The 25,394-nt window shown below is 34.3% G+C and overlaps 5 protein-coding genes and 1 non-coding gene across 8 annotated transcripts; 3 read left to right on the top strand and 3 right to left on the bottom strand.

Moving 5' to 3' along the window:
* Positions 1 to 689: 689 nt before the first annotated feature.
* BFN1 (bifunctional nuclease i) lies at positions 690 to 3,875 on the bottom strand. The gene is made up of 9 exons (XM_022284468.2): positions 3,731 to 3,875; positions 3,464 to 3,644; positions 3,273 to 3,380; positions 3,116 to 3,171; positions 2,392 to 2,475; positions 2,200 to 2,295; positions 2,048 to 2,112; positions 1,887 to 1,960; positions 690 to 1,071 (listed from the first exon to the last, which is right to left on the bottom strand). The coding sequence occupies exons 1-9, from the start codon at positions 3,839 to 3,841 to the stop codon at positions 947 to 949; spliced, it is 900 nt and encodes a 299-aa protein (XP_022140160.2). The 5' UTR covers positions 3,842 to 3,875; the 3' UTR covers positions 690 to 946.
* Positions 3,876 to 5,076: 1,201 nt separating this feature from the next.
* Positions 5,077 to 8,188, top strand: LOC111010967 (uncharacterized). The gene is made up of 5 exons (XM_022284566.2): positions 5,077 to 5,259; positions 5,667 to 5,964; positions 6,057 to 6,179; positions 6,379 to 6,669; positions 7,715 to 8,188. Exons 2-5 carry the CDS (start codon positions 5,701 to 5,703, stop codon positions 7,919 to 7,921), a joined length of 885 nt encoding a protein of 294 aa, XP_022140258.1. The 5' UTR covers positions 5,077 to 5,259; positions 5,667 to 5,700; the 3' UTR covers positions 7,922 to 8,188.
* Positions 8,189 to 15,709: 7,521 nt separating this feature from the next.
* Positions 15,710 to 17,425, top strand: LOC111010652 (uncharacterized). The gene is made up of 2 exons (XM_022284146.2): positions 15,710 to 16,489; positions 16,878 to 17,425. The coding sequence occupies exons 1-2, from the start codon at positions 15,850 to 15,852 to the stop codon at positions 17,255 to 17,257; spliced, it is 1,020 nt and encodes a 339-aa protein (XP_022139838.1). The 5' UTR covers positions 15,710 to 15,849; the 3' UTR covers positions 17,258 to 17,425.
* A 276-nt stretch (positions 17,426 to 17,701) lies between these two features.
* Positions 17,702 to 19,596, bottom strand: LOC111010872 (syntaxin-124-like). The gene is made up of 2 exons (XM_022284451.2): positions 18,808 to 19,596; positions 17,702 to 18,439 (listed from the first exon to the last, which is right to left on the bottom strand). The coding sequence occupies exons 1-2, from the start codon at positions 19,284 to 19,286 to the stop codon at positions 18,004 to 18,006; spliced, it is 915 nt and encodes a 304-aa protein (XP_022140143.1). The 5' UTR covers positions 19,287 to 19,596; the 3' UTR covers positions 17,702 to 18,003.
* Positions 19,597 to 20,389: 793 nt separating this feature from the next.
* On the bottom strand, positions 20,390 to 20,461 carry TRNAD-GUC (transfer RNA aspartic acid (anticodon GUC)). The gene has a single exon. It is a non-coding gene; the product is annotated as a tRNA-Asp (tRNA).
* A 45-nt stretch (positions 20,462 to 20,506) lies between these two features.
* FMN/FHY (riboflavin kinase/FMN hydrolase) lies at positions 20,507 to 25,336 on the top strand. Of its 3 annotated transcripts, none has more exons than XM_088122088.1 (11): positions 20,507 to 20,668; positions 21,823 to 21,957; positions 22,179 to 22,428; positions 23,364 to 23,494; positions 23,620 to 23,689; positions 23,873 to 23,938; positions 24,036 to 24,190; positions 24,298 to 24,393; positions 24,670 to 24,821; positions 24,890 to 24,973; positions 25,066 to 25,336. In XM_088122088.1, the coding sequence occupies exons 2-11, from the start codon at positions 21,873 to 21,875 to the stop codon at positions 25,195 to 25,197; spliced, it is 1,221 nt and encodes a 406-aa protein (XP_087978214.1). In that variant the 5' UTR covers positions 20,507 to 20,668; positions 21,823 to 21,872; the 3' UTR covers positions 25,198 to 25,336. The 3 variants fall into 3 exon arrangements, with proteins under 3 accessions (XP_087978214.1, XP_022140231.1, XP_022140232.1); XM_022284539.2 differs by having other exon boundaries at positions 20,508 to 20,668; positions 22,239 to 22,428; XM_022284540.2 differs by having other exon boundaries at positions 20,508 to 20,668; positions 22,242 to 22,428.
* Positions 25,337 to 25,394: the final 58 nt, after the last annotated feature.

A 25,394-nucleotide genomic window follows, 5' to 3' on the forward strand; every position in this document is an offset into this window, starting at 1 on the left:
TTCATTTGAAAATAATTTTCTAAAGAGATCTGTTCGACGAGAAATCCAATAAGAGAAAACTCGAATTTATGAACTTGTATTGTATTGAATATATATGTAGTGTTACAATCTCTAATGTATGATCATCTGAGTAATTTTCTCAGATGTGAACTTTAATTCGAGGGCTTGTGAGCTTGTTCTCACAATGAGTTTGCACCTTCAGATTCGAGCGTATTGAAGAATCTTTAGAGTTTCGGCTGTGAAGCTTGATGCTTGGCAAAGTTTGTAGGTTGATGAAGTCTTCGGCTTGTAGCTTGTGAAGTTCTTCGGCCGGTTGCTTGGCGAAGAGAATATTTAGAATTCTTGAAGTCTCGTAGTCTTCGAGTCTTCCGTTCTTCGAGTCTTCAGTTCATCGAGTCTTGTTGGTTCTGGATGCTTCGCACTTTGAACGGTTGTGAATGCTCCGAATGCTCTGAATCTCCAATGCTTCTTGATCTTTCCCAATCCTTCTTCTCCTTCTTTCAAATAGAGGTGACCCCTCTATTTATAGTGCTTGGACCCAGTCTGGTTTTGATACAATTAGTTGATTTCATCGGACAACCATAAGAGGGACATGTGACACAATTTGATTCGTCGATTTAAAAATTAACTTAGGACACGTGTAAATTTGTCATTGGTCCTAAATGTAATTTTAATTTTGTGACGTGACCTTTAGTAATTAGCCGAAATTTCTCATTCAACAAGATTGTTAGTCAATGATCGTTAGATTTCTTCTTTACAATATAACATTACAAATTAAGTGGAGAGAATTCAAATCTACGATTTAAACGTAATAAACTGATTCTACTGCATTTGCTACTACTATGTTACAGAAATAAAGAAAGAAATTTAATTTTATAAACATAAAAACAGAAGAGAGAGTTTTTGTTGGCTAATATTATATTAAATGTAGCGGTCGGATTAATAATCAAGTTGAGGAGGCGAATCCTCCTCCTCCATCAGAAAAAACCCGGTTCAAAAGCATGGCCAACCGGACTCCACCTTCAGCAATGCGTTTCATCACTATTGGCATCCTTGAATCGAAGTAATCCTCTGCCCAAAAATCACATTGGTTAGAGATTTATCATCTCTTAATTAGCTTTTTTTAAAAAAAAATTTAGAGAATATTATCTCTTAATTAGCTACCCAAATTATTTTAGAAAAACTGCTCCATATTTTTCCTGATAGATACTGTTGTTTTTTATTGGAAATGTATACTTTACTATATTCATTTTGTTCCTTTTCTTAATGTTTTCAAATTGGCCATATCTAGATCTTTTAAAACTTGACAAGATAGTTTTTAAAATGTGTTTATGTTTTAATATTTTGATTAAACTTCAAAAATGTTCCCGAAAAATGAAATACAAAAGCGATAAACTGAATAATGTAATAAACTTAATTTCTTTTTTTCAAATTGAAAAGTGAACATAAAACATTATAGTATTTCTTATAATTTTTCACAATTATTCTAAATATGGACTGTGAGACAAATAAAATGTTAACAAACAAATCCAGTTTTTTTAAAAACAAAATAATCTAAAGCAGGCCCCTAAATATAAAAAATACTTCAGTATAACCAACCCATTATTAAGATGAATAGAGGACAGGTAATGGGCCTAATTTGAATATTGATTCTTCATTATTGAAGACTTAGTATAACTAATCCATTATTAAAATAAATAGAGAACCAATAATGGACTTAATTTGATTATTGATTCTTCATTATTTATGTTATAATTAAGGAACTTAATTTAGCCTATTTGAACAGACATATATATTCCGAACCAACCAAGAAATCGTGAATTTAAATCTACTTTCCTATTATTATACTAAAGAAAGACCATTAATTTAAGTTTGATTAGATTTACCTGCTAAAGTTGTACCAGCCTCAACTCCTTCATAACCCCACTTGCAAGCTAAGCTTATACTCTCCTCAGCCCACCTCCATTAAAAAAAAGGAAAAAATGAAGCATTATTTAGAGAGAAAAAAATTAAAATAGAGAGATCAAATATATAAATAAACATATACTTGTTTACGCATGAATCAAGATCTTCGCAATGCTGCCATGTTGGAATCTCATGGGTCCAAATTCCCTACAAGAATTGAGTTAGTATTAAAAAATGAGCTTATAAACTAATATATATTATCCTAATTAATGTAAAATAAATTATATTAATTACATGGGTCAAATTCCTTTGTATGTCTTGTAGGAGGAGGCCCGAGTCCTTGTCGTAATAATCTGCTAGAGCTGTGAGAATAATCTCCCTATCCCACACCTGCGTCAGTGGTTTTTTTTTTTTTCCCTAATTAGTAAGAATTGTCATAATTAATTAATTTCAAGCTATAAGTCTAAATTATTTCTTAGGGCTTACGTGGTGTAGATTGGACTTGTGGCGGTACCACCGTAAGTTTATGGTGTTCCCTCCCTCGTCGCTCGTGAACCCCACGTGCATTGGCTGGATGTAAAACCACCGGGTTAATTGTAATTTACAATTACACTCGGATAATTAATTAAAATTTTTCATATCGATATAGACATTTTAGGTTAAATTACTCCTTTCACTTCTTATAGTTTTAGTTTCATTAATTTCGATGTACCTCTTCTTTCTTTCAAAAACTACATAAACTACCTTTGATTATTAGTTGTTCGTTAAAGATTAAAAAAACTAAGAAGGAAAATGACTATCTCATCAAATAGAGGAGTCGGAGGATAAAATTTCTTTTGCTATTCAAACTTTTTTAAGGGTGGCCTCTATAATTTTAAAAATTTTAGTTTGTTCTGATATATCTAAAAATTTATTGGATAATACACTTACATTTCACTTATCTTTAAGCCGACACGATTAATTAATATAATAATTCAAATAAAATACCAATCATTAACTCGTATTCAATATGGTATAATGGAAATAATTTGTAAAGTTTGATCTGCATACTAAATTAAGAGGTTTTAAATTACAGAGAACAACATAAAATTCAGCTCAAATAAAGATCAAATTGGATTTTTTTTTTTTTTTTTTTTTTTGAGAAATGGAGTTTTTCAAATTAAATGGACTAAATTAGATTATTTAATATTTTAATCAATATTTTATTTACCTGATGAATATCCCCAAGGAAGTGCGATAGAAATAATAACGCCCCGGTCAAGTTATCTGCAGTAACCATGAAAAATCGTCGTCTTCAAAAAAAATAATCGGGTTTAAGTAAAATAAAACAAATCGGGTTTGGACCGGAGCCGGGTCGGGTTAATTACGTCGACGATCGGAGCCCCCTTCTGCGTAGTGCGCGAGCTGAGTGGTGAAATTGCGAACGGCGCCGGCGACGCACATGTTCTCGACGCCGCCGTTGTCGTGGCAATCTCCTATAAACAGCCACCAATTAAAAATCCAAAGAATAAAAAATGGACAAGATTGTTTGATGAAAGAGAGAAGAAAAAATGGTTACTCGTGTAGAGGAAAGAACAGGAATTATCGGGCGTGTCAATGAAGTGAAGAGGACTGGTCCAGCGATACCGATACCAATGTCGGATTTGGTCCGGCCAAACACACAACGCCGACAGGTTTCCGTCGACATTTTCCGGTAGTAAATTTTGGACGGCCTCTGTTGCGTCTGGATTCAGGAGGCCCTGTATTTAAAACAAAACAGAGAGCATATTAATTCGAGTGAATTGAATTATGTTATCCATTTTTATAAGTTTGTTGTTCAAGTTACCTGTGCAATTTGGCATGTTAGAACGTGGCCTTCTTTGCTCCATGCTTGAGCACTGGGGAGAACCAGGAAAGCAAAACTCAGCAAAACCAGAAATAGTCTAAACAGCCACATTTTCCCCCCTTTGATGATCAATCGCTTTGAATATATAGAGAGAGATGATTTGTAGTGTGAGAGAGGTGTTCATTGAGTGCAAGTAATTAGAAAGAAATATTTGCACATATTGAAGTGGCAGGAAATTGAAACTTGGCTTTGGACGCCAAGCAAAGTTGGGGCATGGGTGACTCGTTTTGCTTTATCTTAAAGAGTTGAAATACTGAAGTCAGGTTTGTGGTCTGGGGGAATTTAATTACAAAAATGAAGAGGAATTTTGGGGCCTTATTGGTTTCCATCCAAGTTGAAGCAGCTCATGTTGTACATTACAACAAGCCAACTCTGCTTCAATCTTTGATCAAAATGGTTGGATGGATTTTAAAACGGTTACTCGTCACTTGTGAGCACCTATCCTTTTATGGATAAAATTTAGTTCCTTGCTTATGTAGGTTTTTTCTAATAATTAGATAGATAAATAGATAAGTAAAAAGAGAGAAAATAAAATAAATAGTTGTTAATTCTTCAATGATAAATGGTAAGTAAGAAAATATTTATTACTAAGTACTTCAGCTTCTATCTTTTCTTAACTGATTATTACTAAAAATTCGATAGTCTCTGTTTACTTGTCAAAATTTAATGGGGGTGTTGAATTCGTTGACCAGCTAATATCAAAATATTCTACTTCTTCTTTCTTTTTTTATTGCCAAAAAATATTCTTACTTCTTAAAATGAACATAAGGGAAAAGAATATGGTTGTCAATCACTATGAATTGGTACAAAAATTTTGTAGGCAAAACTTTATCTTTTTTACCCTTTAATTTCGGCAAGTGTTGAATTATAACCTTAAGATAGATTACGTTGAGTGTCACTCAGAAATCATAATTATATAATATATTTAAAACAATCGTTCAAAATTAAAATGAGTAAAAGGGATCGCCCTTTTGCTCCTCATGAATTTTAATTCTATTTGAAAAGTATCAAATTGATTGATTACTCTAAGGAGAGGATGAAGAATGTGATTGTTATTCTCTCATTTTTGTGAGCCTCACTATTATATATGTTTTAATTTCTTTTTCTTTTATTCGCTCATAAATCACGTAATTATAGTCTTAAACAGTAAACAATCATTCTTTTAGTAAATAAAAATATTGAATTTTTTTACATTACACTTATTTTAAATTCTCTCGTTCCCTTTCGCTGTAAGCCAGGCCTCAGTTAAAATAATAAAAACTTATTATATTTATTTAAAAAAAGAAAAAAAGAAAAGCCCTTTTGACATGTTGTCACGATGAACATTTTCTGCGTCAATCTCTTTCGTCTTCCCCATTCTTAATCTTAAAATTTTACTCTGTGAATCCATCGGCGCGGCAGAAACCGGTCACTGATTGACTGTAATGGAGCACAACCAATAGCAGCGAACCATTCAATTGCGACACGAAGTGAGTAATCTGAAATCCGAATTTCTATTCAAGTCAGAGACAACTCCCCATAGATCGCTGTGAATCTGAAAGTCTAGTTTAGTTATAAGCTTTCGTTGCCCCCCCACCTCCAAATCCCAAATACTGGTCGCCGAAACCTGAAAGCCTCCTCGATTTTATGAAAGTTCGTTTAACTCTGCCCTCCAATTTACTTAAATTATCCATGAGTTCTAAACCGAGAATTTGTAGTTGTAGGAGATAAATTTCCCTACTCGGCTACTCCAGATTGTTTAGGCCGATAATATAATATGTTTAATTTTGTTAATGCACACAAATAGCTATAGCATTTATTATGTTGAAAGCTATTTGTTTTTGCTGATTCTAGGAATTGTTTTCCTAAATATTAATCACTGTTGGCGTATTTGCAGATCCTGTTATAGGGTTTGTTTCTGCTGCTGAATAATGGATTTATCCACATTGAATCCTGAACAGCTGACTGTATTAGGATCTGGGTTCTCTGTGATGCTGACAATGCATTACACCGTGCAGTTGTTATCGCAGCATCTCTTTTACTGGAAGAATCCTAAGGAGCAAAAGGCCATAATAGTTATTATATTAATGGCTCCCGTATATGCAATTGACTCATTTGTGGGTTTGCTAGATATCAAGGGGAGCAAGGAATTCTTCATGTTTCTGGATTCTGTTAAGGAATGTTATGAAGCCTTGGTGAGTCATTTTAACACAGTTTATTTTCTCTTTGCCTCGTACCCATTCTAGTTGAGTTAACCTTAATTGACTGTATGTGTGTTGGATGACAGGTAATTGCTAAGTTCATGGCTTTGATGTATAGCTACCTGAATATATCTATGAGCAAAAATGTCATACCAGATGAAATCAAAGGAAGAGAAATTCATCATTCATTTCCAATAACACTATTTCAGGTATGAGATGTCATGCATTGCATCTTAATTGCTAGATTGGACTCGTCTGTTGTCTTTGGGATCAATAGGATTTTCATCTTCCTTTTTTGTTGGGGCCCTTTGGACATCAAACTACTGATTTCTTCTTTAATTTTGATACGCTTTTCATATACTCGTAACTTTTACCTGGGATGAAAATTAACTGTTTTATCACTTGCAGCCTCGAATTGTCCGTTTGGACCATCGACATCTATTACTTCTCAAACATTGGACATGGCAATTTGTTGTCATCCGCCCTGTTTGCTCTATTTTGATGATAGCACTGCAACTATTGGGAATGTATCCTAGCTGGTTAAGATGGACATTTACCATCATCCTCAATATTTCAGTTTCTTTGGCTATGTATTCTCTGGTTGTCTTCTACCATGTTTTTGCCAAGGAACTTAAACCGCACAACCCATTGGCCAAGTTCATGTGCATCAAAGGAATTGTATTCTTCTGCTTTTGGCAGGTAAAACACACTAATTCAGGTCTTTTACCGTGAATAAGAAATCTTGTGATTTTTTTTATAACTCCCCCAAACAACCCCCTGGAAAAATTACAAATAATATGAGAACGAGAAAACCGTCAACTGCAGCACTAAGCTCAAACACAAGAAACTTTTTTTTTTTTTTTTTTTAAGTCTAGGACCAAGGAGCTATAATTTGGACTTTATCTCTATTTCAAGCATTTTTGTATTTCTTTTCTGCCCTCGTCTTGCTACTACGTATTTGTTTACTTCATTAGTTTTTTGACATCTCAAGATGAAGATGATGACTCTTTTTGGGCTCACCAATCTATCCTTTTCTTTCTTTTTTTTTGGACCAGATGCTCAGTTGAGCTTGTTGGCCTTTGTTTGATACCATCTTAATATTTGTAGAGTTTCATTTCGAAATCAATTGATAATGAGAAAAGTAGTCCATGTATATAAAAAATTTTAAGTCCCCGATCTTCTCAATGTGAGATCCTTAACAGGGGAGCTTTTAGGACATGTAAACTCGATAGCATACACAAAATTTGTGACCACCACATGGGACATTTGCAAAAGCTGAATTGGAATCTCTATGAATTCTACCAGTATGATCTAACAGTGACACATCTAGAACTCATGGTCATACTTGTACTTTTTCCATATATTGTTGCCTTTTTCTTAATTTATGGAAGCAAAGTAATGTGGAAACAGCTCATGACGGATAAACCCCTCAACAAAGATTCATAATGACTTTTAGCATTGAGGCAAATTGACTGAAATCGTACATGATTCTGTTAGTTTTAGCAGAACCTAATTTTTTTTCAACAGATTCACTCATCCATGATCCGTATACCTTTGACATCTAATGATTATAGTTTCTCCATACCCTCTGAGTTTCCACATGTATAGTATTGTTAAAGAATATGATAACTTCTTCTTCCTTTTTTCCTTCATTGAATTAGTGCCCACTTTAATCCTACTACATGAAGATACACTGCTTATATTACTGTTCTTACTCTGTCTTGACACGCGGTCCACTTTTCAGGGCGTAGTGCTAGATATACTTGTTGCAGTGGGCATTATTCGGTCAACCCATATATGGTTAGACGTTGAACATGTTGAAGAGGCTTTCCAGAACGTGTTGATATGTTTAGAGATGATTGTCTTCTCTGTTTTCCAGCAGTATGCCTTCAATGTTGGACCTTACAGTGGAGAAGTTGAAAGGAAACTGAAAATGAAAAAGAACGATTAGTGCTGGAAGTAGCTTTGATGAAAATGTGGTGAAGATTGCTATTTGACAAGTCTTGTATATATATAATGAATGGCGCTTATGATGGGCTGCTATTTTCTCACTTTCAGTTAGGTTGTCTTCAACAGTAAGGGGAAAAATATGTACTCAAGGAAGCAGAATTTAGACTAGAAATTTTTGTTGTTGAAACAATATGTGGGCACTTGCCCGACAGTCTGATAATAGGAGTATGGAATTTTTTTTCAAAGTAGGAAAAAATATATTGGTGAAGTTCTGGGGATATGGTCAACGTCAAACATTATAATATATTTGGAAAAACATACATTTTTTTCGTAAAACTGCAGTGAAACTGTTTCTTTTCAAGAAAATAGATAGAATTTGGTAGAAGATAATGTTGCTTTAGGCTTTATTGTCCAATCTCTAAACAAACCACTTGAAAGAAAGACATCTTTAACATTTGTGAAAAATCTATAATTTTGATCATGTTTTAGAGTTTAGACAAAGAACTTAATCTTCTCCTAATAATAGTAATAATAAAATATCTATTCCTTTATTTTATTTTTTCTTAAAGGCCATGAAGCATGGAAAAATGGTGTCTCGCCCTATTTTTTATGTTAATTACATCTTAACATTCATTAACTAAAGAAGCAATGAGATCAATGTGAATGTTATGATTAATGATAAACTTTAATTCTATATTTAAGAAAGTTGGCATAAATGGTCACATTTTTATTGAGTTTTTGTAAAAGAGAGAGAGAAAAATAAAACGCTTTAAATTGTTGACCAATATTCTATAATCTATATATTATGAACAAAAACAAAAATTAGGCCTGGCATAGGAAGAATTAAGCTAGATGGCAGGGAATATTCTGTGGTGCAATCACCGACACGTGTCAGCCAAGAGAAGCGTGGACGGTGAGTCAGTTACGGCGGCAGTGGAGCCGGAGCCTCTACTTTGACCGGGAAGGAAGTCTTTTTTTAACTGTTTCAAGCTTTTCTCCACCATCCGATCCGACGTGTCGGCGGTCTAATTCTCCATTTTCGTTGACAATTTGACCGGCCGGGAAGAGGATTTGTTAGGTGGTGGGTATGTTTTTTACAGCCCTCTTAATTATCCGTTGGTTTGGTTAACAAACGATTTGTCGTCATCGTGAAAACAAAATTTTCTCAAGCCCTTTAATTTAACTTCCCCGAAGGTTCCTCCGTAAATCGACTCCACTGTCCTGTTCTTAGCTGTCTGAACTACGGACAATTTTGACAACACGCTTCTTTCAAAACAGAAATTATGAAAAACAGCATAATTTAATACTAAAATTAAAAATAAAATAAATAAATAAAAATAGCACCCGGCCCTATTTTTTTAGTTTCTTTTTTAATTTATAAAATATAAAGTATGATTTTAAATATGTTGTTTTTGTTAAAAAAAAGTATGTAATCTATTGATTAGAACAAATACTTTTTTTTTTTTTTTGTATTAAACTTTTGTTCATGAAAATTGAGAAATTTGGGCAACTTGTAATGAGTCGTCGGTGGTCAGTTGTGGGGAGGCCATATCCTCCATATCTACTATTGTTTTATCAGTTATGGGCAGTGTGAAAGCATGGACAATTAACGATCATGTCTTATATTTTAATCTTTTTTTCTTTTTCTTTTGTAAGTGTCAGCTCTCAGCAATGCCATGTAGGGGAAGATGAGGATTATATCTGTCATGTCATTGTTTTATATTTGTATTATTGTCTACGAACCATACTTTATTAACTACCTCTGCTAACTGCCATACCCCATTTTTCTATATTATTTTCTATATCAATAATATGAACATTGAATAGTTTTTCATGGGTTAGGTCCTTGTTGATAGGTTTTGCTGGGTCGTGACACGATCATGGCTTGACTCTAAATACATGTGTCAATAAAACAATGATTTAGTAATACATTAATCTTTTTTTTAACAAATTTTAACAATTTTAGAATCTAACTGACCTCATTTAAAATTTTTGATAAATTTAGAAATTTTAAAAGATTAAGAATTAATTTGAAAATTATCTAAAATATACTATATTCTAATCAAATAGAAAATGTTGCCTGTATATTTTTTTTTATACATTAAGATAATTCTCATCGAAAGGACACTTGTCAATTAGATCCTTAAAACTCAAACTAATTATTAAAAAATTTATGATATATTATATACGATGACTTAAGAACTAAGATTTTCTAGATGAAAGAAATAGTCAAAACTTTCGTATAATATTACAATGAACAACATTGCTAGCTGAATATTAACTAATATCACATACTTTAGATTTTATTAAGCACTAGTAGTTTTAATTCAAAAGTATATCACGTCATGTTTTTAAAATATAAACTCCACACTTTAACACTTGAAATTTTATAATTAAAATTTTTAGTGTGTTAGTTTCAAAAATATTGATATTTCTACTTTATTTTTGGATTAAATTACCTTATAAAAAGATAACTGTGTTATTAGCCAAAAACACTCCCTACCGCTTGATAATATTTTTATTTCTTGTTTTTTGTTTTTCGTTTTTAATTTTTGAAAAACCTAAATATTTGATAAATATAAGTAATAAAATCAAATTTATTATTTATTGTTTTCATTTTCATTTTTCTTCAAAAACATAAATAAATGTATTATTTTATCATTATCGACTCAGGTAACATTAAATATTTTATTAAAAATTAATTTCCATTAAAAAATCTACTTTATTTATTTATTAAAAAAATAGTATAAAAACAGAATCCATAAAAGAAAGATAAACGGAAAATAAACGAAAAATAAGAAAGAGAAATGTCATTTGCCCAAACTTAACATCAAAGTTGACAGAATCAACAGTTAATCCAAATTCCATGTCGGTTGAAAGAAAGTGCCAAAGCATTTTTTCTTTCTCTTTTCTCTTTGAACTTTTCCAGTAAAATCCTTGGCAACCAATTACCAAACAGCCATAGATTTTCCATTTAATGAGTCGTGATCAATGAGTTTCTTCCATTAATACGCGTTAAACTTCAATTATCATAAGTTAATTAATTGATTGATTAGATACACGAATTTCTTGCACTTCAATTAAAACGGAAAAAATGAAAAAAAAATATGCACGAATTTTTTTCAGTTCTTTCAAATATTTTGGTCCTAAACCAGTCGATTCAGTCTGATTAATGGCTTTCCCATTGGGACCCACAAAATTTCGAGCTGATGCCGAAATTTCCACACAGAATTAGGATTTTACGCAACCATAAGATTTTCATAATAAATAAATATATATATATATATATATATGTAGCTTTCATTTCTTCTCATTTAATATTTTAATGTCGCTGCAATTTATTGTGTGTAGTTTCAACATTTAATGATGAAGGATGCATTTATATTTTCAAAATTTTGAACCCATCCTTAAATACTAATTCTGTTTTAATAGTGCTTTTAATTTCACTATATATATGTTTTAGTATAGAATGTTTATGATCTTTCCAATTTAATTTATATTATTTAAAAAGTTTAAATTTATTTTTTATAATTTTATAATTTCTTCTCCAAATTTTCAAGAAATTGTTAAAATTGTCAAATTTTTTCTTTTAATCAACATGATATGATATTAAAATATATTTTATTCATTAGAAACGCCTCATATTTTTAATGTTAAAAAATATCCCAAATTTTTTTTTCTAGAAAACGTTCCTATTTTAATTTAACAAGTAGCACATGCACACCCATGAGATTGACCGCCTGCCAATTTATAAGGTTTTCTTTTATTATTATTTTTTTTTTGTTTTTTACCTAACTAAGTATTAGATATTGTTAACTAATTCAGTTTAATTTTTCAATATTGTACATATAAGTTGTGTAATTAGTTTAATTTCTTTATACTATATTAAAGATGGACAAATCAATACTCAACCCAAAAGCTTAAATTTTTGGGTTGATTGGTCGTTTATTCATCTTTAAAATGGTATCAGAGCAGGAGGTCTTATGTTCGGACCCGTGCGCATTTACTTGTTGGGTCTCGATATAATTTTCCAAGCCTACAAGTGAGGATGAGTGTTAGAATTCAAATAAATGAATTAAATTTACCCAACTCATCAGTTTAAGCTTTTTGGGTTGATTGATCATTTATTCATCTTTAAAACTAAGCCATAAATCATAATAACTCATCCGACTTGAATAAATTGCTAAAGTATATATTGAATCTAGTTTTTAGGAAAATATTATTTTATTTTATTTTTAGTATAATAAAAAAATAACAGATTGAAACTTTTGACTAAATAATGTTGTGATTAATTAATAGAATTAACATTTGATCAATATCATCTAAAGGTAGAGAGAGGTAAAAAGTATTTTACTATATCTATATTAAGTTTTTTTTTTAAGTACACTATGTATATTAAGTTATTAACAAGGCAAATACCTTTATTGACTTAGATGTCTTCTTCTTTCATTTATTTATTTAATTTATCTTTGAAATTGATTTTTATATTACTTACACTAACCGATTGAGATGGCTACCAATACGTGTAAACTCATTAAAATTTTAATGTAAAGTCAACATTCTTCGAGGTTGACTTGAATGGACTCAACTAATAAATATGGCCCACGTGTACTTTGGTTGTGAAATTTTTAATCACACTCGCAGATTGAATTTCACATTCTCGACACCATTTAAGTTTCCATTAATTAAGATGACGTAATTGAGGTGTTAGGGGAGAAAGAGAGATTTTATTTAATTAAATTGTTAATTAAGTTGATACACATTTGTAATTATAATGGTAAGTTTATCCAACCTTATCCTCTTTGTAGATATTAGAAGAAAAATGCTCCCAAAAAATCTTTTAAATAACTCAAATTATTCTCCTATTAAATCATACTATTTTCATTGAAAACAATATTTTCTTTTCCTTAGAACCAGTAAAAATATGAAAGGTTGGTTTGATAATAATTATGTTTCGAATTTTCCATTGTGTTTGTTTTTCTAATAATTTAATCAAACGTAAATTGATTTTGATAGAACATATTAGAAGAATATAGAGCAATCGTCTGAACTTCGGTAGTTCAATATATTTAAATAAGATTTTGATTACTGAGAAATAATGAATATATAAATATAACATGCTGTCATTTAATGCTGGATATATTAAATGTATTATATTTATAATGATAATGTATGGAATTTTAGGTGGCTTAAAAGAATCTAATAATTATATCATTTGTTGATGTGCGTTTCTAATCAAGGTGACACGTCAACAGACAATTTGATATTGGACTCTGATGCGACTTATCTATGTGGTACTTGATCATGTAAACTCCAAAATCTAAGATAATAATTGGTCTAAGTTGATGTTGAGATGAGCAGTTAAATACAAATATTGCATACCTTTGAAAATGTGAGACTCTGCTTTTTATAAGAGGATACTGGAATGTGTGGTTCTATTATTATAGCCTATGTATATATCATTTAACGGATATTTCATCGATAATTAGAAGATCCACTACTAGCAGAATTGATACTTAGTTGCAAGCGAATTTTCAGTCAGAATCTTTTTTAAATCGGAGCTGAGTTGAGTCTTGTTTTTGGACACGTGCTTCGTATTTGAATTGAGGTAAGGATACACGTGTCTCAACAGGAGAGGGCCACACGTTTGTGGTCAATTTGACTCCTTGACAATAATATTATTCCCTATTAAAATATTAGACGTTTATTAAAAAGGAAAAAAAAGCCATGAAAATAAATACTTCCAACGAGGTAAATCGAGAGGGAAAATAGAAAGGAGATTCTGAACGGACATATTAAGAAAATATCATAATTTGAAATAGTTTAATAAAGAAGGAAGGATTTTGTTTTGAATAGATAGGATTGGATTGAATGGAATGGAATGCGTGGTCGGCAAGGAGGGGCGCGGTGGCGGGAGCTGTCACACACGTGCAAGGGCGGAGGCAGAGCCACCCCGCAGCCGGTGGGCCACCGCTTCAGGATCGTGGAACATCCTCCGGGAGTAACGGTCAATGAAACGACCGTTGAGGGATTAGGGATTTTTTTTCTTAATAAACAAATATTACTTCGAAAAAAAGTGTTGGGAGATTAAAGGGGTTGGCTGAGATTGAAAAATGCCTAAAATGGCAGTAAAGCGTAGCTTTAAACCCAAAAAGAAAAAGAGAAAAAAAGTTGCGGATGCCCATCTGTAATTAATTGGAAAGATGCCCCCCCCCCCCCCCCCCCCCCCCCCCAAAATTTATTGTCCAGGGTTGGGAAGCAAGCGAGCAATGTAATATACTATTAAAAACATATCCTCTTTAAAGTTGTAATGTACTCGAATTTGTATGGGATAAATATTTTTGTTAGGTCTATCTAGAGGCACAACATACATAAAAATATGGTACGATAAAGAAGGAAAAATATGGGGACGAGGATTGGAATTCATGAACTCTTGGTTAGAGGCATTTTCCAATTACCGTTAAGCTAAACTTATATTGACACTTTTTTTTACTCATTATTACAATTAAATTAACCTCAAATTTAAGGTTCAATATGATTTAAAGTTAAAAGATAAAATGTGTCTTAGACATTAATCTCCAAATCATCAACTTCTTAGACACTACAAAATTAAAATTAAAAATTATATAAAAGAAAAACAATCAAATCTCGATAATTTGTTAAAAATAAGTTTTGTCAACAACAATCAGTCCAAAGAGACGACAATGTATATGCAAAGATTGAAATTTTTTTTTATTTAAGTTCGAATGAGTAAGGTGGCTACACTTGGAGAGCGTGGAATAAGAATCTTACTTTTAGATTATTAGGTTTGAATATCCCACCAACATGTATATATTTTTTTTATATTTCTAATTATATAATATAATTTTAATATATAATATACTATTTCTTCCTATTATAATTTTTATAACAGCGAGGCTCAACAACGACGTCTAAAAAGGTTTGAGGGGGCTCGAGTCCTCCTTAGTCCACTGTAGATCCACCCCTAGATTCAATTATGATGGATTATTGAATCTACACTTTTCCGTAAAATTTAGTCAGTTGATAATTTCTTTGGATGAATAGCATAGCTTTTTTTATTCTTTGCTCGGATGAGAGTGTAACGAAGTTACTTATACTAAATTTATCTAGTGGAGACCACTGTCAATGTGATCTATTTGTCAAGTTTTCTATATTAGAAAACGAACTACCATACTTTCTCAAAAATAAAACGAAATACCATTTTTTCTAATATCTATTTTTCTACTTATTAGTTTTAATTAAAAACACAATAAATATATATATGTATATATACACGCACATAATTGGTGCACGTAAGTAAAGATTTTCTTATAATACAAACAAAGTTCCTTCAAGATTACAACCTTCCGTTTGATTCGACCACACCTTATTTTACTATTATAATTTTTCTTCACAATGACAAAATAAAGGGCTAAACTCAAACCTCATTATTATTATTATTTATTGTTTTTTAATATTTGAAAACATAGGGCTCCACATTCACATTATTCTATATGGTTTTTAACGGTTCTTTAAATGAACAAATAAATAAATAATAATCTCTTTTCGTGACACCATCACTTCAATGCTTCTCTTTATTTATTTTGCTTCCGCTTCTTTAATTTCTGGGCCACCCACCCTCGAACCGCTTGGATTATTTGACCCAATTCCGCAGTCCACGTAGTATCTAGCTCTTCATCGCCAGCCGTCCATCTTCCTCCCAGTCCAATCCAACGGCTCAGCTTCCGTCCCAAACCGTGTCCCTTCACTCTCTCCCTATATAATGAAGCGCCCAAACAAACCACGATCCCACACCACATCCACTCCCTTCTCGCACTCCGAATAAGGACACTCTCAGTCTTTTCACCTCCGACCGGAAACATCACCGGCGAAGTTTCAGATTACGACGGCAGACTAAGAAACGGGAAAATGGCGTGGTTGCTCTCTTTGAAGGCTCTGCTGATGTCTGCCGGAGTCGTTTCCATGGCTCTGGCTCTGAAGGTCTCTGTTCCTTTGGTTGCTGAGTTTTCAGTTGTGTACGTTTATCTGATTTGGAACTCCATGATCTCTTTCCTGAGGCCTCCTTACGTTTACATTATCATCAACGGCATCATCATCTCCATCGTCGCATCCACGCGCTTCCAGCACAAGGAAGCGGACGGTTACGCTGAGATTCCTTCTGCAACTAAGATTCCAGAGGATGTGAGGTACAGGGAGATTGTTCCGGAATTTACTATTCCAGAATCGCCGGTGGCTCACGAACAGATAGAGGAACTGATTGTTTCGGAAGTGAAGGCTATCGAGGCGATTAATTTGCAGAGAGAAGAGGTAATTGCTCCGGAAGCGAAGGCTATGGCGGAGGTGATCTCGCAGAGAGAAGAAGTAATCGTTCCGGAAGTGAAGGTTATCGAGGCGATTAGCTCCGTTGAGGCTGAAGCAGAAGATGAGGATAAATTTGTAATATCGGACATCCCGCCCTGGAAATCGCCGGAGAAGATGAAATTGCCGGAGAAACCTCTCGTTTCCTCCAGGTTCGGCCACCGGAAATCGTCTAAAGCGAGTCCTGAAGGTAATGATTTATTTATTTATTATTTATTTCACACTACTTTCAAGTTCTGCAAGCGAGCGTTAGATTACCTAGAGATTCGAAAAATAGTGAGAATCGGAACTCTAAGAACTTTTTGGTCGGCGTCGGGGAGAAATAACCGGCGGTGTAGTCAGTTTCGTTACGTCTCTCCTTCGCTATGAAATTAAAATCAACTTTGGCTTACAGCTACCACTTGCGTTCTAATGTGAGCGTCGTTTTCACGCACAAATTAAATAATTAGGGGAAAAGCCAAACACGGCCGTAAAGATCGTTAGGTTGAGAATTTCTCATTGGATAAACAGTAACCGTTTCTGAAGGAGAAAAATAATAATATTCTGATCGGCGATCTGTTTTCCGGTTAACTTTTCAGGCGGAAAAGCGCTTGGAGTTGTATCGAAGGCGAAACGGCACGAGACGCTCGAGAACACGTGGAAGGCGATAACGGAAGGCAGAGCAATGCCGCTGAGCAGGCACATGAAGAAGTGCGAGACCTGGGAGAATCACGGCCGTCAGATTTACGCCGGCCAGGTTGAGTCGTCGCCGGTGAAGAAATCGGAAACTTTCAGGGACAGGACGAATGAGACATTGTCACCTCAGGCGATGAAGCTGAGGAAGGAGCCGTCGCTGAGTCAGGACGATTTGAATCGGCGAGTGGAGGATTTTATTAGGAAGTTCAACGAGGAGATGAGGTTGCAGAGGGAACAGTCGTTGAAGAAGTACTGGGATATGGTGAACCATGGAGATAACTGAATCTACAGTCCATTGGAACTTTTCTTCTTTTGGGTAAATTTTGATGGGGGCAAAAAAAAAAAAAAGGAAATTACTTTATTTTATTTTTATTTGTAAAAAAACCAAAAACATTGGTATCGTAATTTATAGAAATGTTCTATAATAGCAAGAAATTATAGGTTTGTAAAACTTCTTTTGTTTCTTTTTTTTTTCTTTAGAACAAATTAGTGGCGTAAAACAAACTTCTTTTGCGATATAAACACTACTTTTTCGACTTTATTTGAAGGAAGAATTACATACATAAAAAAAACATCTAACACTGGTACTCGTAAAGATTTTCTTCAACGATAATATGATATTGTTCACTTTAGACATGACCACGTGTATTTTTATCTTTGGTTTTACTAAAAACACCTAATAGTTATAGAAATAGAAAGAAAGGAAGGCATGAATCGAGAAATGATGAAATAAATGAAGTGAAATTTTGTATTGGATCTTTTGGCTGTACAAATTTTGAGCAACTAAGAGGACGTCCCAAATTGAAAGTACTTTCAGAAACCAATTGAAAGCAAATTCTCTATGAAACATTTACAGCTATGTACCAAGAGCAACACATCCTCAGAAGAACGCCACTTAGAAATGAATAAAATCAAATAAAAATCTCTCGTTCTAATCTTCCTCTGCTCTCCTCTGTTCTTTGTTGTCGTGCGTTGGGGCATTTGGGGCAGTGGAAACCAGAAGCGATATTTGCAAAAAAAACAAAGCTTCTACTTCAACAAGTGAGGTAAAACCGAAGTCAAGATTGGGAAGAGGAGGATGATGACGAGAATGATGCCCAAAATGACTGCATAACAAGTCCACTTTCTGGAGCTCTTCTGGTACTCTCTGGCCTCCTGAAGCTGCTCTGTTCCTCTTCTGACGAAGGAGTTGGCATGCGCGACATGGCTCTCGATGTCGTTCAGCTGGTGGCCCTGGGCCTCCACCAGAGCCGCCATGTCCAAGAATATCTGATGCAGCTCTATCAAATTCTTCTCTATCTCCTTCACAGCGTCGTGTCGCTCCTGAATCTCTGATATGGTGTCCATTATCTGGCCCCTCCCCTGTTCTTGGATCGCCTTCTGCAGGAAGCTCTCGCTCTCCCCGCTCGATATCAAATTCTCTATTGTCTCCTCGTTCGCTTTCTGCCCCGTCACCGTGAAGTACCTGTCCCACGAAACAAAATCCACTTCGTTGAGATATCCATGCATGAATTAAAATTACGCAACTCATCAGTTTAAACTTTTGGATCGAATGGTGCTTTATTCATCTTTAACATGGTATCAAAAATCCTGTTTTAAATCTCTATAATTAATACATCTTTTATTGTAATTTCTAGTTTTGTTGCAATTTTCCAATCTCTTTTGGATCGAGTGATGGTTTATTAATTATTATCGAACTCGAACACCCTTGTAGTTAATTCCTTCCCCTTTACTATGATTTCTACCCTTGATCAAATGGTGGTTTATTCATTCTTAACACATTTCAATTTCCCTCCGTTCTACCTTTCTTAACAATTTCAATTTCGACTATACCTTCGCTCGACGGTTTCTTTGTACTCGGCATTCATCCGAGCTCGGAGGCCCTGGAAATCGTCCATGACGTCTTTGAGTTTCTTGCCCAAGCCGCTGACGACGGAGGTGCGGGTGCGGTCGGCGGAGGAGCCGGGGCCACAGCCGGGGAGGTTCCGGTGGGCGGCATTGGAGCGCTCGAGAGCTTCGAGCTTCCCCTTGACCAATTTGACTCGTTTGAGAACCTGGGCTACATCGGCCTCCATTCTGGCCCTGAGCTCCTTCATGGTCTTGGCATTGTGCACAATCTTGCACTCCTCGTTGGCCTGCTGCAATTTCTTGTACAGACTCTCAACCTGCCGCATGTCCTCCTTAACATTCTCGACATCCTCGAAGAATCTGTCCAAATTCACGCTCTCATTCCCAGCCTCCATGCTGTCCAGGTACGCCTGCTGCTTCAGATCCGTGTACTTCTTGAACGAATTCGAGAATAGATCGTTCATCTTGTCTGTTTTTTATGGTCACCCTCAAATCTTCTCTTTGTCTTCTTCCCTCCCCAATGTTTTATGTTTTCTTTTCAAAATTTCTGTAAGAAGTACAAAGAAAGAAAGGGGGTTGAAAATTTTGGTCTTTTTCTTTTCCTAGACGAAGCTCTTGGTAACGGGTCTTCGTCCAATGAGGAAGAGAAAAGGAAAGAAGGTAGAAAAAGAAAGTAAAACTTCCAACACCCCAATATGGGTATAGAGAAATTAGAGAAGATTTGAGAATGGGAATCGGTGTAATTAATTAGATGTGTTGCAATCGGGATGAACGTAAAAAGTTGACCGCCGGACGTTTTAGAGGATGGGGAAATTATTACATTGGTTCATCAATCATCCACTTGGCGCGCTGTTCATCCAAACATTTTCAAAACATTTCCCCTCTCTGTCTTCTACCTCTTGACTTGGTCGCTTTTCTTCCTCTCTTCTCCAAATTCCAACCACTAGATAATAACAAAACCATTCTTTTATCTTAAAAAAGGAAGAAGACATAATTGTGAGGATTGGCCATTGCCATTGCTCTGTTACACACTGTTCTAAATAATGTAATGAACAAAAGAGGGATTTGTTACGGTTAATCTCTTTTTAATCTGAATTTGAATCTCCACCCACTTGATATTGTTGTATTAGAAAAAAGAAAATAATAATATTTGCCTCCTTACTACCAGCGATGATCAAATATTGTTCTTGTCACAGTAGAAAAATATAATAACAGTAAACTAAAAGTAAAATTATCCTAGTTAATGTAGGAATCTTGAATTCTCATGAATTTTTATATGTTTTAAAATTATATTTAAAAACCTTAAAAACATGAAATCGTGAATTTGTTATGACCCAATGCACGATAAGTTTAGTTATCACTCTAATTAAATATTTTTTTGAAAAAATATTTCATATGGAGATAAATTTTTTATAAAGAGGAGTATTTTTTTATTTTTTATTTCTTGGAAACAATAAAGAGAAGAGTTGATGCATGAGAAATTAAAATGAGTAAATAGAAACGGTTAAGGAATAAGGATCAATCCGTCTTAATAAATATTAAAAAAGCAACAAAAAAAATGAAAAATCGCCGTTGCCGGGGATCGAACCCGGGTCACCCGCGTGACAGGCGGGAATACTCACCACTATACTACAACGACTTATTGTTAATAGTTAAATATAAATATTTTCTCAACTTTGAACTGTTAATTTCCATTCCACGAAGTCGGCTTCTTGGTCCACTGGTAGCAAAGCAACTCCTTTTTTTTTCTTGAAAAGCTATTGGACTCCAAGTTTTATGCATAGCTTCAGGCGAAGTGTTCCTTCATCTTGTTCGGATCCATCGTATTCATCCATCTCATGCTCAGGTGATAAATTCTGCTGCATCTTGATGCTCCCCATTTCTTTTCATCAACATAATTCTACAAATTATTGTCTGATTTCGATACTTCCGAATCTGTACGGGGTTAAGAATTCCGAGGGTTCCATTTTGTAATTTGGATTGAATTAATTAAGCTAAACTGTATTCTTTTCTTCTCAATTTTTTGTTTGGAGTTCCTTGGGCTGCGGGAAGCCTGTGGAGAGATTCCATATTCTTGTTCCTTTTTTTATAATATATATAATTTATAAAAATTGGTTTTCTGCACGGGACGGTTGACACAATGGTTAAATTCACCTTCTCTTCCATTTTGTTTTCTTCACTCTTGAGAGAATTAACAGACAGAGAAACACAATTCTGCCGTCATTCATATCCTGCCGTGTATTGATTTCTGGGGACGGTGGGCGCTCTACTGACTGCTCCGTTACCTTTTTGGTTTTTGGTTTACTTATGTTTGCGTTCTGGGGTGGAGGGGATGCACTTCTCAATTTCATTCTCAGAAATACCGAAATGGTTTCTTTTACCAGCTGCAATTTATACTTTTTTCGGTGTCGAGGTGGTCCTGAGCTTGAAGTATACATCTGGTCCTCTGGCACTTGCTTGCCAAGTAAATTAATGCATCCTGGACATTGTCGTTTAGTATCTCCAATCTTGCAGGGTTTTGAAAACTTGGATCGAGGAAACTTTTTTAAAAAGATTATGCTGGCCATAATTTCTTTGATATGTTTTTCAACTTTCTTTTGAATTCTTAGCAAAATTTAAAAATAGAAACGAATTTTGTTTTTAAAGTTTGACTTAGATTTTAAAAGGTGTTTTAAAAAGTATGTAACATAACAAAAAAACACTAAGGTAGAAGTAGTGTTTATATCCTTAATTTTCAAACAAAAAAAAAACCAAAAACAAAAACAAAACGGTTTGCCTTAATTTACAATTTTTAAAAAATGTCATCTTGCTTGTGTAAGCATGAATGTTTCCATTTTTTCCGGATTTAGGTGTAATCCAGTATATGAGCATGACGACTTAATTCTTTTTGAACATCAAATGTGACTAACTGTGACAACATTCGAATCAGAGTGTTAGTCAGCTTATATCTGTTATAATTATTCTTGTCATTGATTTATACTGATCTTCTTTATATTTTAGGCATGGTTCACCAATGGGAATATGATCTATGTAGATGAGACCAACGTGTAATGATCAAGAGCTCCATCTCAAGCTCTCTAAAAATGATTGTATCTGGCGTCATTCTTGATCTGGATGGAACACTTCTAAATACAGGTCCTATTGTATTCTCAACAATGTGGATCAACTTTAGTATTGCTTACTGTTGTTACATAATACTTGTTTCTATCAGCAACTCTATTTTAAGGCATTGAAATTGTTTTTTTCTGCTTGTGAAAAATGTGTTATCTATTTGATAGCTTCCATACCTAGACTCCCTATTTCGACTTGGTATTGTATAAATATATTAACCAGCTAGCAATTGTGTTAACTTTTAGTGTCCTTGTCTTTCCTTTTCTCTCCACTGCCGAATTTCTGTCTCCCACACCAAACTATAGCAGATGGCATAGTGAATGAAGTTCTAAAATCTTTTTTGGGCAAGTATGGAAAGCAATGGGATGGAAGAGAAGCCCAAAGGGTTGTTGGGAAGACACCATTTGAGTCTGCAGCTGTCATCATTGAAGATTACGGGCTTTCTTGCACATCAGCCGAACTGATGTCACAGATTTCCCCTTTGTTTGCGGAGAGGTAAGTAACTATTTTGCTTTCCTCTTGGTTATAAGTTCTTCAACCGTTTAAGGTCAATAGTGAGATTTCATGGTTTTACATTATGTTGCAAATTGCTGTGGTGATACACAGTGGCAGTTCTAAATTGAAAACACTGCATTCATTCCAAACGCGACATGATTTTTCTGGGTTGCGACCTGTGGCAATGTCATATGCTTTAAACTCTCTTGTCTCGGCAAACTTACAAACAACTGGTGTTGTTCTAATTACCATCTGTAAATTTATGTGCATATTTATTAATCCGTAGTTTGTGGCACCATATATATTCTGTTGTTTATGTTAAATTAACAGCTCGTTGATCTTTGAACACTGGTTTTTAGCTTTTCAAGTTACTTGCAACTGGATATTTCTTGTTAGTTTGGCTTTGGTTATGAAAATAGCATAAAGCATTTATCAGACTATTTATTTTTTCTTGGACCTCCCAATTTACTTTTGATATTTTTTCCTGAATTTTCTTGGCTCGGTGAATTGTTGTTTCATTTCATTGCCTGGATCATGGTGCTATTTGCTAAATACAAGACTTCAATCTCAGATCGTGTATTGTAATGGTTACTTTGTTATTATTAAGAAGTGTTTTGAGTAATGGAACTTCTTAACACATAGAATTTGTCAGACCACACCGTATGCATTTGAAGGCAGATGTTACTGGGTGGGTTGGAATTTATAATAATTCAGCATTTTATGTTCTTTGAACTACATAATATTAATTAGTTCATGAGGTTATTATTTCTTTATTTTTCTTTGGGCAGTTTCATTGAGGAAATGGAATTTTATTATTCTATTGGATTGTTGATTATGCAAATGTATTACATCTACAATATGATCCATGTCATGCCAGAATACTTTTAGTTTGGAAGAACTTTTCTTTAGGCGTCTTTTGGTGATTTCTACTTCAGGTGGTGCAACATTAAAGCACTTCCAGGAGCAAATCGGTTGATTAAACATTTCACTGGTCACAGAGTGCCAATTGCATTGGCTTCAAACTCAACTAGGGAAAACATAGAAACCAAAATTTCTTTTCATCCGGGTATGTTTGCTCAGAGAATGTAACATGTTTATTTGTTCCGATTGAAAGTGCTGATCATTGAGGCTTTTACACTTGTTTGTGATTGCTATTTATGTATTCAGCTTCTTGATTTTATGATTGCATAGGCTGGAAAGACTCATTTTCTGTGATCATTGGTAGCGATGAAGTTAGAACGGGCAAACCGTCTCCTGAAATGTAAGATGCAACTATTTTCTGTCTACTCTCTCTAATTTGATTAAAAGTTTCCTTTGCAAGTAGCCCATTAAGAACTGACAATGTATAGCCATTTCAGATGGCTGACTGCTCTTCAAAATTTCTTTAAGTATTTCCTTTTGAAGCAATCAATCAACAGTTCTAACAATGCTTTCATTGTTAAAGATTCCTTGAATCAGCAAAAAGGTTAAATCTTGAACCCTCAAGGTGCCTCGTAATTGAGGATTCCGTGTAAGCATCTGATCTATTCAAATTTTAAATATTGGAATTTCCTATGTGAAGATATTAACTCACAGTCTATAACTTCTCTCTCAACATGGTCCACCAGTCCAGGTGTTACAGCTGGTAAAGCTGCTGGGATGAAGGTGGTTGCTGTACCATCCCTTCAGAAAAAGTCTCATCTCTACTCTTCAGCAGATGAGGTGATCAATTCACTACTTGACTTTCAGCCTGAAAAGTGGGGCCTGCCTCCATTTGAAGATTGTATATACCACAAACCTTTTTAACCATCTCAATTCTCAACCTTTCCAGTTGAGTTTTTCTGTGCATCAACCTTAATTTTTGTCACAATTCTTGACTTTTGACTATAGGGGTAGAGAACACCTTACCAATTAATCCTTTGTACATTGGAGGTCCCGTTGTCAAGGGATATGGGCGTGGCTCAAAAGTACTTGGGATTCCTACAGGTGTGTGATAATTCAACAGACCTTTCCCATTTCAGTAGGTTGCTCATTTGACCTTAAAATCAGCAGTATGTAAGAATTGCCAAACTTATCCATCTGGTGTTCACTTACCAAACTTTCTGGAGTTATTTGATTCCTGGTCTCATCTCATAGTCCTTATTGAGCAAACTTAAGAGTAACATGCGAAAGAGTGCTCTTCCTGTACTGTTATTAACCTCGATTTCTGCAAGCAGATTTCTTTCCATTATAATACTTACAAACTTGTCTTGCTTTTCCCAGCGAATTTATCTGCAGAAGGATATTCAGATGTCCTTTCAGAACATCCATCGGGCGTGTATTTCGGTTGGGCCGGTTTATCAATGAGAGGCGTCTTTAAAATGGTCATGAGCATTGGTTGGAATCCATTTTTTGACAATAAAGAAAAGACTATTGTAAGTATAACAGTTCAGAATGTTAGGTTGCTGTATCACTTTCTGGTTAATATTCATATTCGATACAGGAACCATGGCTACTTCATGAATTTGATGACGATTTCTACAACGAGGACTTGAGACTTGTTGTCGTTGGATATATTCGGCCAGAGGTATTATTTGTAAAATAACTAGCATGTTCTAAATTGTTGATTGCCATGCTCACCACTTTCACTAAAATCTCGGCAATATTATCACTAAGCAGGCCAACTTTCCAACCCTTGAGAGTCTCGTGGCTAAGATTCACGAGGATGGGAGAATTGCAGAGAGAGCTCTTGACCTTCCATTGTATTCGAAGTATAGGAACGAGCAGTACCTGAAAGAGCATGATGCTTAGAGATAGCATGCTTTACGAGTTGAAATTTATGAACCAAATTAAAATTCTTCCCAACTATACAGTTGGATACACTCCTATTATTAAAAATAATTGTGGCTTAATTTCTGTAGTTTATGATCACTGAGGATTGATTTAACAACCTTTTTCTTTTCTTTATCATCCTACATCATTATTTATTTTAGAAACGTTGAAGCTTG

Source organism: Momordica charantia (assembly GCF_013281855.1).
Source record: "Momordica charantia cultivar OHB3-1 chromosome 3 unlocalized genomic scaffold, Mcharantia_2.0 BLBB01000003.1, whole genome shotgun sequence".
In the NCBI taxonomy this organism is placed as follows: Eukaryota; Viridiplantae; Streptophyta; class Magnoliopsida; order Cucurbitales; family Cucurbitaceae; genus Momordica; species Momordica charantia.